Here is a 14,525-nt window from a genome sequence, read left to right on the forward strand (position 1 = left end):
TCCCAGCACTTTGGGAGGCCGAGGTGGGTGGATCACGAGGTCAAGAGATCGAGACCATCGTGGTCAACATGGTGAAACCCCGTCTCTACTAAAACTACAAAAAAAATTAGCTGGGCATGGTGGCGGGTGTCTGTAGTCCCAGCTACTCAGGAGGCTGAGGCAGGAGAATTGCCTGAACCCAGGAGGCGGAGGTTGCGGTGAACTGAGATCGCGCCATTGCACTCCAGCCTGGGCAGCAAGAGCGAAACTCCGTCTCAAAAAAAAAGACAAACATGTATCATTTTATCCAGGAGGGTTGATGGAAAATGTATCCACTTCTCTGATTAAAAACTGTTTTTTGAACAAGAGGTGTTTGTTTAAAAAAAGCAAAAACAAAAGAACACTGTATTTCTTTACAGTTTCTTACCAATAGTAAGAAATATAAGCGAAATCACAGAGCTTTTAACATTTATCTTAGAAATGATAGACTATTGTTTAATCCTTTTGGAATTCCTTATTTATTTATTTATTTATTTATTTTTTTATATACAGTGTTATGTCAGCAACCTTATGCTCTTTATACCAAATGCAAATCACTTTCCAAGAAGTTTGGTGTATAGCATGAATTAAACTTACATCAGTCAGTCTAAATAATGATCTTGTGATAATTTGATAGCAACTTATTTATTGAATACTCTTCTGTGCCATGCAGTGAGCTCTAGCCATTGTGAGGAAATACAGTAGTAAAAGCACAATTTTTTCTTTTTTATAACATTAATGAATTCACTTAGTAACATGAAATAATGAATTTTTTTACAATGAACAGAATACTTGAAGGCTTTTTAATTTTTTAAAAAGGACTAACAGGAAAACGTGCTTAAGGACCAAATTCTCTCCTAGTAATGGTGAATGGTAAAAGAGCTAAGAGGTGGAAAGTGAGCATTAAAGTCATCAGAGAGGTTCTGTGGAAGCTATGAGGCCCAAGTAATGGCTTTGGAATTGGATCAGGGAGGAGACATTTCAAACAGGGGATCAGTCATCCCACGAGCAAAGGCACAGGGGTAGAGTGGGGCACAGGCTCTAGCAGGAGCCATGAGGGTCAGCCTACACAGTGCATGCATGGCTTTCCTTTTGGACTGGTGGGGAACAAGCCTGGCATGGGTTCATTTGATGGCTGAGGAAGGCTATTAGATTAGTATCTAACATTTGCCATATTAATCTTTTGTGTTATTGAAGTCCTAAACACATCGTTTTTAATTAGCTTTGAAACAGATGGGTAGCTGGAGGCGGAGGTTGCAGTGAGCCGAGATCGTGCCACTGCACTCCAGCCTGGTGACAGATTGAGACTTTGTCTCAAAAAAAGGAAAAGAAATAGATGGGTAGGTGCACCTTCTCTAAATAGGATGTGACTTGAAGATTTATAGAATGTATATAAAATTACTTACCGTAATTTTAGAGCTGAGCAGATATCCTTAGAGGTCATTACTGTGACCAAGAGAAATGAAAGGGCTGTCCCAAATTTACATGGTTAGCTTGTGGCAAAGCCAGGGTGGAAAAACTCAAAAATGGGTCTGGTGCAGTGGCTCATGCATGTAAGCCCAGCACTTTGGGAGGTCGAGGCGGGAGCATTGCTTTAGCCCAGGTGTTCAACACCAGCCTGAGCAATGTACAGAAACACTGTACATTGCTGCAGTGAGCTGTGATTGCGCCACTAGGAGACAGAACGAGACCTTGTCTCAATTAACAATTCCCTTTTTTTTCCTTTGAGACAGTCAGGCTGGAGTGCAATGGTACAATCTTGGCTCACTGCAACCTCCACCTCCTAGGTTCAAGCAGTTCTCCTGTTTCAGCCTCCCGAGTAGCTAGGATTACAGGTGTGCACCACCATGCATACCTGGCTAATTTTTGTATTTTTAGTAGAGACAGAGTTTTACCATATTGGCCAGGCTGGTCTCTAACTCCTAACCTCAAATGATCTGCTGGCCTTTGCCTTCCCAAAGTTCGGGGATTACAGGCATGAGCCACTGTGCCCAGCCGAGACCTTGTCTCAGTAAAATAAAAATAAGAACTCAAATATGTCTGCTAGTGCCCAGCTACTCCCTCCCTCCTTTTCCTCTATGGATTTTTTAGAATATTTAATAATAAAAGAAGAAAAAGGAAAAATTGTCCTTGAAGGTAGCCAAAGGTTCTGAGATTGATTCCTAGCTTCAACCTCAGAACATTAGAAAAATCTTTCTCCTATAATTTTCTGTTTAATTTCATTGCGGTAATCCAGAATGGGGTTGTTTTATTACATTTGTGTTTTGTGATTCAATAACTAAGGTAAATATATTAATCCTATGAAAAAACATATTGCTTTTAATATTTTTACTAATTTAAAAAGGTGTTTATCCAAGTTTTAGCCCCTTTTCTTCCACCCTGCTCTGTATGTATGCCACCTGTGAACCTTCCCAAGGATGGTGTGGTTTATTCTTTGATTCATTGTAATTTTTCTGGCTTAGACAAGTGACAAGTAGTTCCATCTACTTAAATGACCAAGTACTTCATCTGTGTAGTAACTGCTGAGTCTTATTTGTAAGTTACGTTTTACCAGGTTTTTGAGAATTATAAAGATGAATAGATAAGTCAAAAGGCTCAGAATTACTTTTAAAATTAAAATGGATTTTAGAAATTATTTAGCACAACATTATTTTTTAAATTCTAGATGAGTAATCTAGCTCTGACAGTCTCAAGGTCACACCCAAAGTTAAGAGTAAAGATTAGAAGCTGGATCTCCTGATTCTGTTTTCTGTTTTTTTCTTGAGATGGGGCTTTGCTCTTGTCACTCAGGCCAGAGTACAATGGCTTGATCTTGGCTCAGTGCAACCTCCACTTCCCAGGTTCAAGCGATTCTCTTGCCTCAGCCTCCTGAGTAGCTGGGATTATAAGTGTCCGCCCCGACACCTGGCTAATTTTTGTATTTTTAGTAGAGACGGGGTTTCTCGATGTTGGCCAGGCTGGTCTTGAACTCTTGACCTCAGGTGATCTGCCCACCTTGGCCTCCCAAAGTGCTGGGATTGCAGGCATGAGCCATCGCACCTGGCCTCCTGATTCTGTTTTTTCTAGTTCTGCTTTCCTTCTTCAGCATATTTATTTCTGGTTTAGATTGCTTTTCTGTCCTGTCAAGAAACTTTGTTTTTAGAGATTTCCTTGATGTTACACATACAATTATAGAACTAGGCATTGTATATTTGTATATTTTGTTGCCTTCCTGTAGCTCTATTTTCTTTGCTCACCTTCAACTGTCTTGATCGAGTTATAGATTTTTTTTTTTTAACATATACAGGTTTTAGAGTAATACCTGGTTTATAAGTCTCTTTTCTCCTCCCCGTTTTCCTTCCTTCCTCCCTCCCTCCTCTTCCCTCCCCTCCCTTCCTTTCTCTCCCTTTCTCTCCCTCCCTCCCCTCTCTCCTTCCCTTCCCTACCTTTCTCTCCCTCCCTTCCCTTCCCTCCCCTCCCTTCCCTCCCCCCTTCCCTTCTTCCCTTTTTTTTTTTTTTTGAGACAGACTTTCGCTCTGTTGCCCAGGCTGGAGTGCAGTGGCGCGATCTTGGCTCACTGCAACCTCCACCTCCTGGGTTCAGGCAATTCTTCTGCCTCAGCCTCCTGAGTAGCTGGGATTACAGGCACGCGCCACCATGCCCAGCTAATTTTTTGTATTTTTAGTAGAGACGGGGTTTCACCATGTTGACCAGGATGGTCTCGATCTCTTGACCTCGTGATCCACCCACCTCGGCCTCCCACAGTGCTGGGATTACAGGCTTGAGCCACCGCACCCGGCCTAATTTTTTGTATTTTTAAGTAGAGACAGGGTTTTGTCATGTTGATCATGCTGGTGCTGAACTTCTGGCCTTAAGTGATCCATCCACCTCAGCCTCCCACAGTGCAGGGATTACAGGTATAAGCCACTACACCTGGCTTCTTTCTCTGCAGCTTTGTCTTTGTCCCACCTTCCCCTTTCTTCCCTTCTGTCCTCCCCTATACCTTCTTTGGCTTCATTCTCAGAAAGTCTCTTTCAGGGTTGAGAAAGATGGTCACTGGCAGCTCAGGTATATTCTTTTTTTTTTTTTTTTTTGAGACGGAGTTTCACTCTTGTTACCCACGCTGGAGTGCAATGGCGCGAACTCGGCTCACCACAACCTCCACCTCCTGGGTTCAGGCAATTCTCCTGCCTCAGCCTCCTGAGTAGCTGGGATTACAGGCACGAGCCACCATGCCCAGCTGATTTTTTGTATTTTTATTAGAGACGGGGTTTCACCATGTTGACCAGGATAGTCTCGATCTCTTGACCTCGTGATCCACCCGCCTTGGCCTCCCAAAGTGCTGGGATTACAGGCGTCAGCCACCGTGCCCAGCCCTCAGGTATATCTTTATGGTTCAAGATCTAAAATATCTGTATATCAGGTTCCTCCAAAAGAACTTTGGGCCTGCTTGAATCACAAGTCTACTCCTTTGGTGGGGAAAGCAAAACACTGTGATTGACATCTGTACCAGGATCAAATAGAGTGGAATGGGATGGTTTCTAGGGGTGGGTTCCCCTTTAGAAGGCATTCAGGCAGACAAATCTTCAATTTGGCCTTTGAAGACCTAGCTGCCCTTTATGAAGAACTGCTGTCCTCCATAAATGTATTTCAGCCAAAGTGATGTGCCTCCTGATTTTTTCATTCTTGCCCATAGCCCCAACTTCTGTCTTGCTAGCTGCATGTTTTCCCTACTTTGTATCTTTCTCTGTCTCCCAGCTTCATTTAATTACGTCCTTCTATCTTTTTAGATTCAGTTAAGTTCTAGTCTGCAACAGGAAGATCTTAGATCATCCCATGACTGTATTATGTGACTATTCTTTAAACTCCTATAGTAGCACTTAGTATCTGCATTGCAGACACTTATCCTACATAAACCATAATGACTATTGCAGGATTAGCAATAATTTAGTATGTTTCTCATAACTTTCTAAGCACTTTCACATATCTTCTCTCAGCCTTATGAAGTAGGTATTAGATATTAAAACTAAGGCTTGCAGAGATTTGCATTATTGGCCATGTCTTAAACCCTCAACTAGACTAATACCTGCTTCTGTGTTTTCATAGTGCCTAAGCATAGGGTAGTGGTGGTGATGGTGCTGATCTAAGCTCCATGAGAGCAGGACATTTCACCATTTGGTTAACTGCTGAATCACTAATGCCAGGAATAGCAATTGACAGTAGGTACTTAAATTGGTAAATGAATTATCTGGACAAATGTGACATAGTTTAAACTTTAGAGGGTTGGATTAGGTGATCCCCTAGGTTCATTTCACTTTAAAGCTCTGAGGTTACCACTGAAAAAAATAAGGAAAGAGCTGACTCTGTGAAATAGAAGGGGTCACTAATTTGTTAGTAGTATGTAAATTATGAGCAGCACTAATATTGTTTATAAGAAAACAGACTGGGCCAGGCATGGTGGCCTGTAATCCCAGCACTTTGGGAGACCAAGGTAGATGGATTATTTGAGCCCAGAAGTTCACGACCAGCCTGGGCAACATGGTGAAATCCTGTCTCTACCAAAAATACAAAAATTAGCTGAGAGTGATGGCACACACCTGTTGTCCCAGCTACTCAAGAAGCTGAGGTGGGAGTATACTTTGAGCCTGGGAGACAGAGTTTACGGTGAGCTGAGGTCAAGCCACTGCATTTCAGCCTGGGAGACAAAGGGAGACCCTCTCTAAAAACTGTACGTAATCAGTATACAGCAGATGCAAAAAGGTATTGAAAGGGTAGAAATTTGACTGGGGAAAAGTGGGGTTCAAAACCCTATTTAAAAAAATTTTTTTTCACGTTATGGTGCTGTTGATTCAACGCTGCCTAAGCGCCAGTAGGTTGGTTCTTGCTATCTTGTCCCTCTCTTGAGAATTTTACCCAGTGCCTGAGTCTGTTGTTTCAGTCATCCTTGAGATTTCTTCTCCAGCAGTGTCTGAAAACAAGTATGCATGACCTGTGTAAAATTGGCCTTATATATCTGCTTGAAATGGTGATGAATACATATGTAAAGTACAGAAAATTAAACTACATAATTAACCTAGTTTCACCACGTCCAGCTCTAGGGAACCTACTTGTGTCGAAATACCATTTAAAGTTGGCTTTTGGGGCCAGGTGCAGTGGCGCATGCCTGCAATGCCAACACTTTGGGAGGGTTAGGCAGGCAGATCACTTGAGTTCAGGAGTTCAAGACTAGCCTGGCCAACATGGTAAAACCCCATCTCTACTAAAAATACAAAAATTAGCCAGATATGATGGTGCTTGCCAGTAATCTCAGCTACTCGGGAGGTTGAGGCATGAGAATTGCTTGAACCCATTTGGTAGAGGTTGCAGTGAACCAAGATCACACCACCACACCCCAGCCTGGGTGACAGAGCAAGACTCTGTCTCAAAAAATATAAAATAAAATAAAATAAATGAAGTTGGCTCTCTTAAAGAAAAACAGAAGGCAGATAGAAAAAGAACACGAGAGAAACCAGAAGGAGGTAGTGAGTGAGGGAGGCCTTTATGGGGTTACTTCCAGAGGTGCTTAGACCTAAATGTACAGGATCACATTTCATTAGGAGTTGACATAGGGAATAGCCATGTGCAGAGCATGTCTAGTCTATTGTAAGCTGTTATTGATGGAAGACAATTATGATGATCATTTTTCATCTTAAAAAAATACTTGTGACAAATAATGCCTAAAACTAGAAAAAGTCTCTCTTCTGAAGAATTGATGTACTTCCCTCTCTTATAATTTGCAGCAGAAGAAGCCTCTCAGTTATGTGCAGGAAAGTACCCATGACCCCAGAAAGAAACAGCTCCTACTAGAGGCTCAGATTGACACATAGGATTTAAGAGGCTTTGCCATTTACAATGTTCACTCTCCCTTCAACAGATAAGTTTCTTAGGGATCAAGTGTTTTGCTCATGTAAGAAGAGTTTTAGTTACAAAACAATAATTCAAATATCTTAATTGAAAGTGTAGTCCAGGGCCAGGTGTGGTGGCTCATGCCTGTTATCCCAACACTTTGGGAGGCTGAGGTGGGCGGATCACGAGGTCATGAATTCTAGACCAGCCTGACCAACATGGTGAAACCCCATCTCTATTAAAAATACAAAAATTAGCCAGGCGTGGTGGCATGCACCTATAATCCCAGCTACTTAGAAGGCAGAGGCAGGAGAATCACTTGAACTCAGGAGGTGGAGGTTGTAGTGAGCCACGATCACGCCACTGCACCCCAGCCGGGGTGACAGAGCCAGACTCTGTCTTAAAAAAAAAAAAAAAAAAGTATAGTCCATTATCTTCCTTGCATTCTTGCAGGCATTGAAAATAACTGAAAGCTGGCCAGGTACAGTAGCTCATGCCTATAATCTCAGCACTTTGGGAGGCCAAGGCGGGCAGATCACAGGATCAGGAGTTGGAGACCAGCCTGACCAAAATGGTCTCTACTAAAAATACAAAAATTAGCTGGGCATGGTGGCGTACGCCTATAACCCCAGCTACTCAGGAGGCTGAGGCAAGAGAATCACCTGAACCCGGGAGGTGGAGTGGAGGTTGCAGTGAGACTAGATAGTGCTACTGTCCTCCAGCCTGGGTGACAGAGTGAGACTTCATCTCAAAAAAAAAAAAAAAGAAAAGAACTCAAAGTTTCTGAGGTCCTCTAGGGAGATATTCCTGAAGACATTCTAAACTATGCAAAATCTAGGAACAGTTATCTTGCTATATTCCACTTTTCACATCTTTCCCCAAGACACTTCATGTAAATGAAGTCAGATTTAAATGATCCTTTGAAACACAGAAATAAAGGGAAACCTTCAAGTGGAAAGCTTGTACCTACAGGAAGCCTGATGAATTGGCTAGTAATAAATGAGGGGCAGTCTTGCCACTTACTTTGCCATTTGCCTTGAGGTAAGTGCATTAGCCGTGGGTCCTTTTATACGTACTCTGTGGCTGAGCCTTCTCCTTTCCCAGGGATACCTTCTGTAAGTCCTGGTCTGATTTTCCAGCATCAAGGCAGTAGGGAAATTTCAAACTTTGGTAGTGGGGCTATTCAACCTCTCAAAACTTCCTTCAGAATTCTTTACTCACCTCACCTTCATACCCTTGTCCTCCCTTCTCCACTAAAGTTCATAGCCCTTAACAAGGAAGTGTTTAGTAAAAACAACTTTTATTGGGCCAGGTGTGGTGGCTCATGCTTGTAATCCCAGCACTTTGGGAGGCCAAGGCGGGAAACCAGGAGTTGAAGACCAGCCTGGGCAAGATAGTGAAACCCCTGCCTCTACAAAAAAAACTAAAAATTAGCCAGGCATGGTGGCATATGCCGGTAGTCCCAGCTACTTGGCAGTCTGGGGTGAGAGGATTGCTTGAGCCAGGGAGGTCGAGGCTGCAGCTATGTTTGCACCACTGCACTCCAGCCTGGGTGACATTGACTCTGTCTTAAAAAAAAAGGAAAAAAAAAGAAAAAGCTTTATTAAGGTGTAATTTACATACCCTAAAATTTACCTATTTTAAGTGTGGAAGTAAATGATTCTTAGTAAAATTATATATTCAAAATGATTTCTAATAAAATTACAGAGTTGTGCAATCATCCCTGTAATCCATGTTTGGAACTTTTTTTATTACCCTGAAAGTTCCCTTGAGCCTGTTTACAAAGCCAGTCCCTTTTCTGACCTGCAGTTTCAAGCAACCACTGATCTGCTTCCTGTTATAGTTCTGTATGTTCTAGTCTAGAAATTTCATGTAAATTGAACCATACAATATACATTATTTGGTGTCTTGTTTTCCTCACTTGGCATAATGCTTTTGAGATTCTTCTCTACAAAAGATTTAAAAAATTAGCCAGTTGTGGTCCCAGCTACTCTGGAGGCTGAGGCAGAAAGATCTCTTGAGCCCAGGAGTTTAAGGTTGCAATGAGCTGTGATTGTACCACTGCTGAGCCAACAGAGCAGCACTATCTCAAAAACAAAAACCAAAAAGATAGCTAAGCATGATGGCATACACCTGTGGTCTCAGCTACAGGTGTCTCTTGTGGAAGCAAGAGGATTACTTGAGCCCAGGAATTTGAGGCCACAATGGAATATGATTGCACCTGCAATGCAGTCCCACTGTGTTGCACTCTGTAGTCTGGGCAACATAGGGAGACCCCACCTCTAAATAAAATAGAAATTAAAAATGGATAAGGACTTAAGCAGACACATCTCCAAAGAAAACTTCCAAATCCCAGATGAACACATGAAAAGACGCTTAACATTATTAGTCATTAGAGCAGTGCAAATCAAAACCATAATAAGATACCACTTCTTACCACATCTAGGATGATAATAGCAAATGTTGGTGAAGATGTGAAGAAATTGGAGTCCTCATGTATTGTTGTTGAGATTGTAAAATGATGCAGCCATTTTGGAAAACAGTTTGGCACTGTCTCAAAATATTAAACATAAATTTGCTTTATGACCCAGCAATTCTACTCCTAGAGATATAACCAAGAGAATTGAAATATATGTTCCCACAAAAATCTGTACATGAATGTTCATAGCAGTGTTATTCACAATATCCAAAAAGTAGAAACAACCAAATGTCAGCTGATGAATGGATAAACAGAGTGTGGTGGATCCGCACAGTGGAATGTTACTTGGCTAAAAAAAGAAAGTTCAGATACCATACTACAGCATGGATGAACCTTGAAAACATTGTGCTAAATGAAAGAGGCCAGTCACAAAAGATGACATATTGTGTGACTTCGTTTGTATGAAATATCTAGATTAGGCAAATTTGTAGAAACAAAAAGTAGATGAGTGCTTACCCAAGGGGTAGGGGAAAGTGGAAAAGGAGAAAAGGTAATGGGATTTCTTTTTTGGAGTGAAGAAAATGTTCTGAAGTTAGATAGTAGTGATGCTTTTATAACTGTGAATATGCTAAAAACCTTTGAACTCTACTTTAAAAGGGTGAATTTTGTGAATTATACTCAGTAAAGCTGTTATTTAAAAAATAAAAAGAGGGCTAGGTGCAGTGGCTCACGCCCATAATCCCAACACTTTGGGAAGCCAAGGCGGGCAGATCATGAGGTCATGAGTTCAAGACCAGCCTGACCAACATAGTGAAACCCCTTCTCTACTAAAAATACAAAAATTAGCTGGGCATGGTGGTACATGCCTGTAGTCCCAGCTACTTGGGAGGCTGAGGCAGGAGAATCACTTGAACCTGGGAGGTAGAGGTTATAGTGAGCCGAGATTGTGCCACTGCACTCTAGCCTGGGCGACAGAGCAAGACTCCATTTCAAAAAAAATAAAAAGAGGTTGGTCCAAAGGTAGTGAGTTATCTCAATTGTTCACAGTCAGTTACAGATCGAACTCTTTGTTCTACTCTTTCCCTGCTTCTCACTGCTCTACTTGGCTAGTCTTTAAAAATACAGGTAGAACCAGGCACAGTGACTCAAGCCTGTAATCCCAGGACTTTGGGAGATTGAGACCAGAGAACTGCCTGATCCCAGAAATTTGAGACCAGCCTGGGCAACATAATGAGACCCTGTCTCTACCAAAAAATAATAATAAAATAAATGTATATATGTATATTTTTATAATCATAAAATATATATATTTAAATTAGGCAGGTGTGGTGACAAGTGCCTGTAGTTGGCAGCTACTTGGGAGGCTGAAGTGAGAGGATTACTTGAGCCTGGGAAGTTGAGGCTGCAGTCAGCCATGCTTCACACTTCACCCTGGATGACAGAGCAAGACCCTGTCTCAACAACAAAAAAAGAGCATTTTTGAGAAAAATGTAAATAAATAAATAACCACCAAACTACCATTTTACATATCCTCAAAATTGCTCCTGTCAGTCTTTTTGATTACAGCCTCTTTTTTGAAAAAGGGTCTTTTTCTGTCACCAAGGCAATAGTGTGATCGTAGGTTATTGCAGCCTTGACCTCCCAGGCTCAAGCAATCTTCTCACTTCAGCATCCTGAGTAACTGAAACTACAGGCACTCACCATCACAACTGGCTAATTTTTTTGTGGTTTTTGTAGAGACAGGGTCTCTACTAGCCCAGGCTGGTCTCAAACTTCTGGGCTCGGGTGATCTCCCTGCCTCAGCCTCCCAAAGTACTGGGATTACAGGCATGAACCATTGTGCCCAGACTGATTATAGCCTTTTTAATGGTTTTGTAGTAGGATTTTATTGTAGTGTTAATTTGCATTTCCATAAGGACTGATGAGCTTCATTCATGTGCATATTACCCATTATATATTTTCTTTGGTAAAATGTATGTTGAAATATTTTGCCAGTTTTTTTGTTTGTTTGTTTTTTGGGGTTTTTGTTTTGTTTTGTTTTGTTTTGTTTCGTTTTTGAGATAGAGTCGCTCTGTCACCCAGGCTGGAGAGCAGTGATGTGATCTCGGCTCACTGCAACCTCTGCCTTCCTGGTTCAGGTGATTCTCCTGCCTCAGCCTCCTGAGTAAAGTAGCTAGAATTATAGGTACCCAGCACACTTGACTAATTTGTTGTATTTTTGTAGAGACAAGGTTTCACCATGTTGGCCATGCTGGTCTCGACTCCTGATCTCAAATGATCCACCCACCTCAACCTCCCAAAGTGCTGGGATTACAGGTGTGAGCCATCACGCCCAGCCATTTTTCGAAGTTTTAAATTGAGTTGTTTATCTTATCATTGTGTTACAAGAGATTACAATCTCTTCTACATACAAATCTTTTATCAGATTTATGATTTGCAAATATTTCTCGAAGTCTGTGGCTTCTCTTTCCATTTTCTTTTTAATTTTTTTGTTTTTGTTTTTGAAACGGAGTGTTGCTTTTTCGCCAGGCTGGAGTGCAACGTGGCACAATCTCAGCTCACTGCAACCTCACTGTCTCCCAGATTCAGGCGATTCCCCTGCCTCAGTCTCCTGAGTAGCTGGGACTACAGGGGCATACCACCATACCCAGCTAATTTTTTGTATTTTAGTAGAGACGGGCTTTCACCATGGCCAAGATGGTCTCGATCTCCTGACCTCATGATCCACCCACCTCGGCCTCCCAACATGCTGGGATTACAGGTGTGAGCCACCACACCTGGCCAATTTTTAAATTTTTTGACACAGAGTCTTGCGCTGTTGCCCGGGCTAGAGTGCAGTGGTGTGATCTCAGCTCACTGCAGCCTCCACCTCCCGGGTTCAAGCGATTCTCCTGTCTCAGCCTCCTGAGTAGCTGGGGTTATAGGTGCATACCACCACACCCAGCTCATTTGTTGTATTTTTAGTAGAGACGAGGTTTCACTATGTTGGCCAGGCTGGTCTTGAACTCCTGACCTCATGATCCACCCACCTTGGCCTCCTAAAGTGCTGGGGTTACAGGTGTGAGCCATCACACCGGGCCATTTTTCCAAGTTTTAAATTGAGTGGTTTATCTTATCATTGTGTTATAAGAGATTATAATCTATTCTACATACAAATATTTTATCAGATTTATGATTTGCAAATATTTCTCAAAGTCTATGCCTTCTCTTTTCATTAATAGTATCTTTGTTGTTGTCTTTTGTTTTTTGATTTTTTTTTTGAGAGTCTCGCTCTGTTGCCCCAGGCTGTAGTGCAGTTGTGCAATCTCAGATCACTGCAACCTTCCCCTCCTGAGCGCCAGTGATTCTCTTGCCTTAGCCTTCCAACTAGCTGGGACTGCAGGCGCGCAAGCCACCAGGCCCAGCTAATTTATGTATTTTTTAGTAGAGACAGAGTCTCGTAATGTTGGCCAGGCTGGTCTCAAACTCCTGACCTCAGGGAATCCGCCCACCTCGGCCTCTCAAAGTGCTGGGATTACAGGTGTGAGACTGACCTTTTAATAGTATCTTTGAAAACCAAAAGTTTTAAATGTTCATGATGTCTAATTTATATATTTTGTCTCTTATGGATAGTGCTTTTGGTGGCATGTCTGAGAAATCTTTGCCTAATCCAAGGTCACAGAGATTTTCTCCTGTTTATACGTTTTTTTAGTTTTAACTCTTAGGTCTTTGTCTTGTCTTTTTTTTTTTTTTTTTTTTTTTTTTTTTTTTTTTTTTTTTTTTTTTTTTTTTTTTTTTTTTTTTTTTTTTTTTTTTTTTTTTTTTTTTNCTTAATAAGTTAGCAGTGTACTACATTAGGTCTTTGATCTGTTTGGAGTTAACTTTTGCATATGTGTCCAATGTTTCTGTATTATTTATTTTTAAAAAATTGTTTCTGGGTTTAATTATACTGGCATGTTTGTAGATAGCCTGTTTCTTTCTGAACCGGTTCTGTTCCATTTACCTAAGTGTGTTGCCAGTACTATACTGAGTTGGTATAGTCTTGCCCTGTCGGCCAGGCTGGAGTGGAGTCGTGCAATCTTGGCTCACTGCAACCTTCCACTCCCAGGTTCAAGTGATTCTTAAGCCTCAGCCTCCTGAGTAGCTGGAATTGCAGGCATGTACCACCATGCTGAGGTAATTTTTATATTTTTGCTAGAGATGGTGTTTCACCATGTTTGTCAGGCTGGTCTCGAACTTCTGACCTCAAAGTTATCGCCTGCCTCAGCTTCCCAAAGTGTTGGGATTACAGGCATGAGCCACCACTCCCAGCCTGGGTTGATACATTAACTTTTAAAAGCAGGTTATATAAGCCCTTCAACTATTTATCTTCAAAATTGTTTTGCCTTTTATAGGTTTTTTATGTTTTGATATAAATTATGGAATGAGCTGATTGATACCTTTAAAAAGAAATGCTAGGATTTTCATTGTAATTTCCTCAGTATATTGGTCATTTTGAGGATTATCATCTTAACAGTATTGAATCTTTCGTTCCTGAACATGTTATATCTTTCCATTTATTTAGGTCTGCCTTTAATTCCAGTGCCTTGAAATGGTTGATTTTGACAGTTTTATCCTTGTTCTTTTATGTGGAGAAATCACTAACCTCTTGTGCCTATATAACCTAGAGTCACTCTGTAGTGTTTTTTTTTTTTTAACCTTAATGACCTACTTTATGCCTTCAGTACTTTATTTCCTTCTATCTTAAACTCTTTTTTTAGTGACAGAGTCTTGCTGTGTTGCCCAGGTTGGAGTGCAGTAGCTATTCACAGGTGCGATCATACTGCACTACAGCCTGGAACTCCTGGGCTCAGGTAATCCTGTCTCAGCCTCCCAAGTAAATGGGACTACAGACGCATGTCCCATCCAGCTCCTTTTATCTTTCAATTAAAACAAAAAAGGTTTTTTTTAAAGACAGTAGCTAGAAAGGATTTTTTAATATTGTATTAGCTGTGATACTTATAGAAATTCCACTGTAGTGGAGAAAACTGAAATACCTTGTAACTTTTGTTTTGTGTCTCTATTTTAAGGGTCTCCAACTGAATTCCTTGAAGAGAAAATGGCCTACCAGGAATACCCAAACAGCCAGAACTGGCCAGAAGATACCAACTTTTGTTTCCAACCTGAGCAAGTGGTCAATCCTATCCAGACTGGTAAGTCCTGGCTTGCTTGTGACTACTAAATGTGAGCTATCACATAAATGTGA

General features: G+C 41.3%; 1 protein-coding gene across 42 annotated transcripts in view; it reads left to right on the forward strand.

The window, feature by feature from the left end:
* Nucleotides 1-14,525, forward strand: part of MAP4 (microtubule associated protein 4) — a 227,820-nt gene that overhangs the window by 141,142 nt on the left and 72,153 nt on the right. For all 42 annotated transcript variants that reach the window (XM_017517362.1, XM_017516045.1, XM_017516332.1 and 39 more), the window contains exon 4: nt 14,350-14,472. In XM_017517362.1, coding sequence (XP_017372851.1) covers nt 14,350-14,472 — 123 coding nt within the window. The remainder of the gene's footprint in view (nt 1-14,349; nt 14,473-14,525) is intronic.

This window comes from Cebus imitator, unplaced genomic scaffold (genome assembly GCF_001604975.1).
Source record: "Cebus imitator isolate Cc_AM_T3 unplaced genomic scaffold, Cebus_imitator-1.0 Scaffold0, whole genome shotgun sequence".
NCBI lineage: Eukaryota > Metazoa > Chordata > Mammalia > Primates > Cebidae > Cebus > Cebus imitator.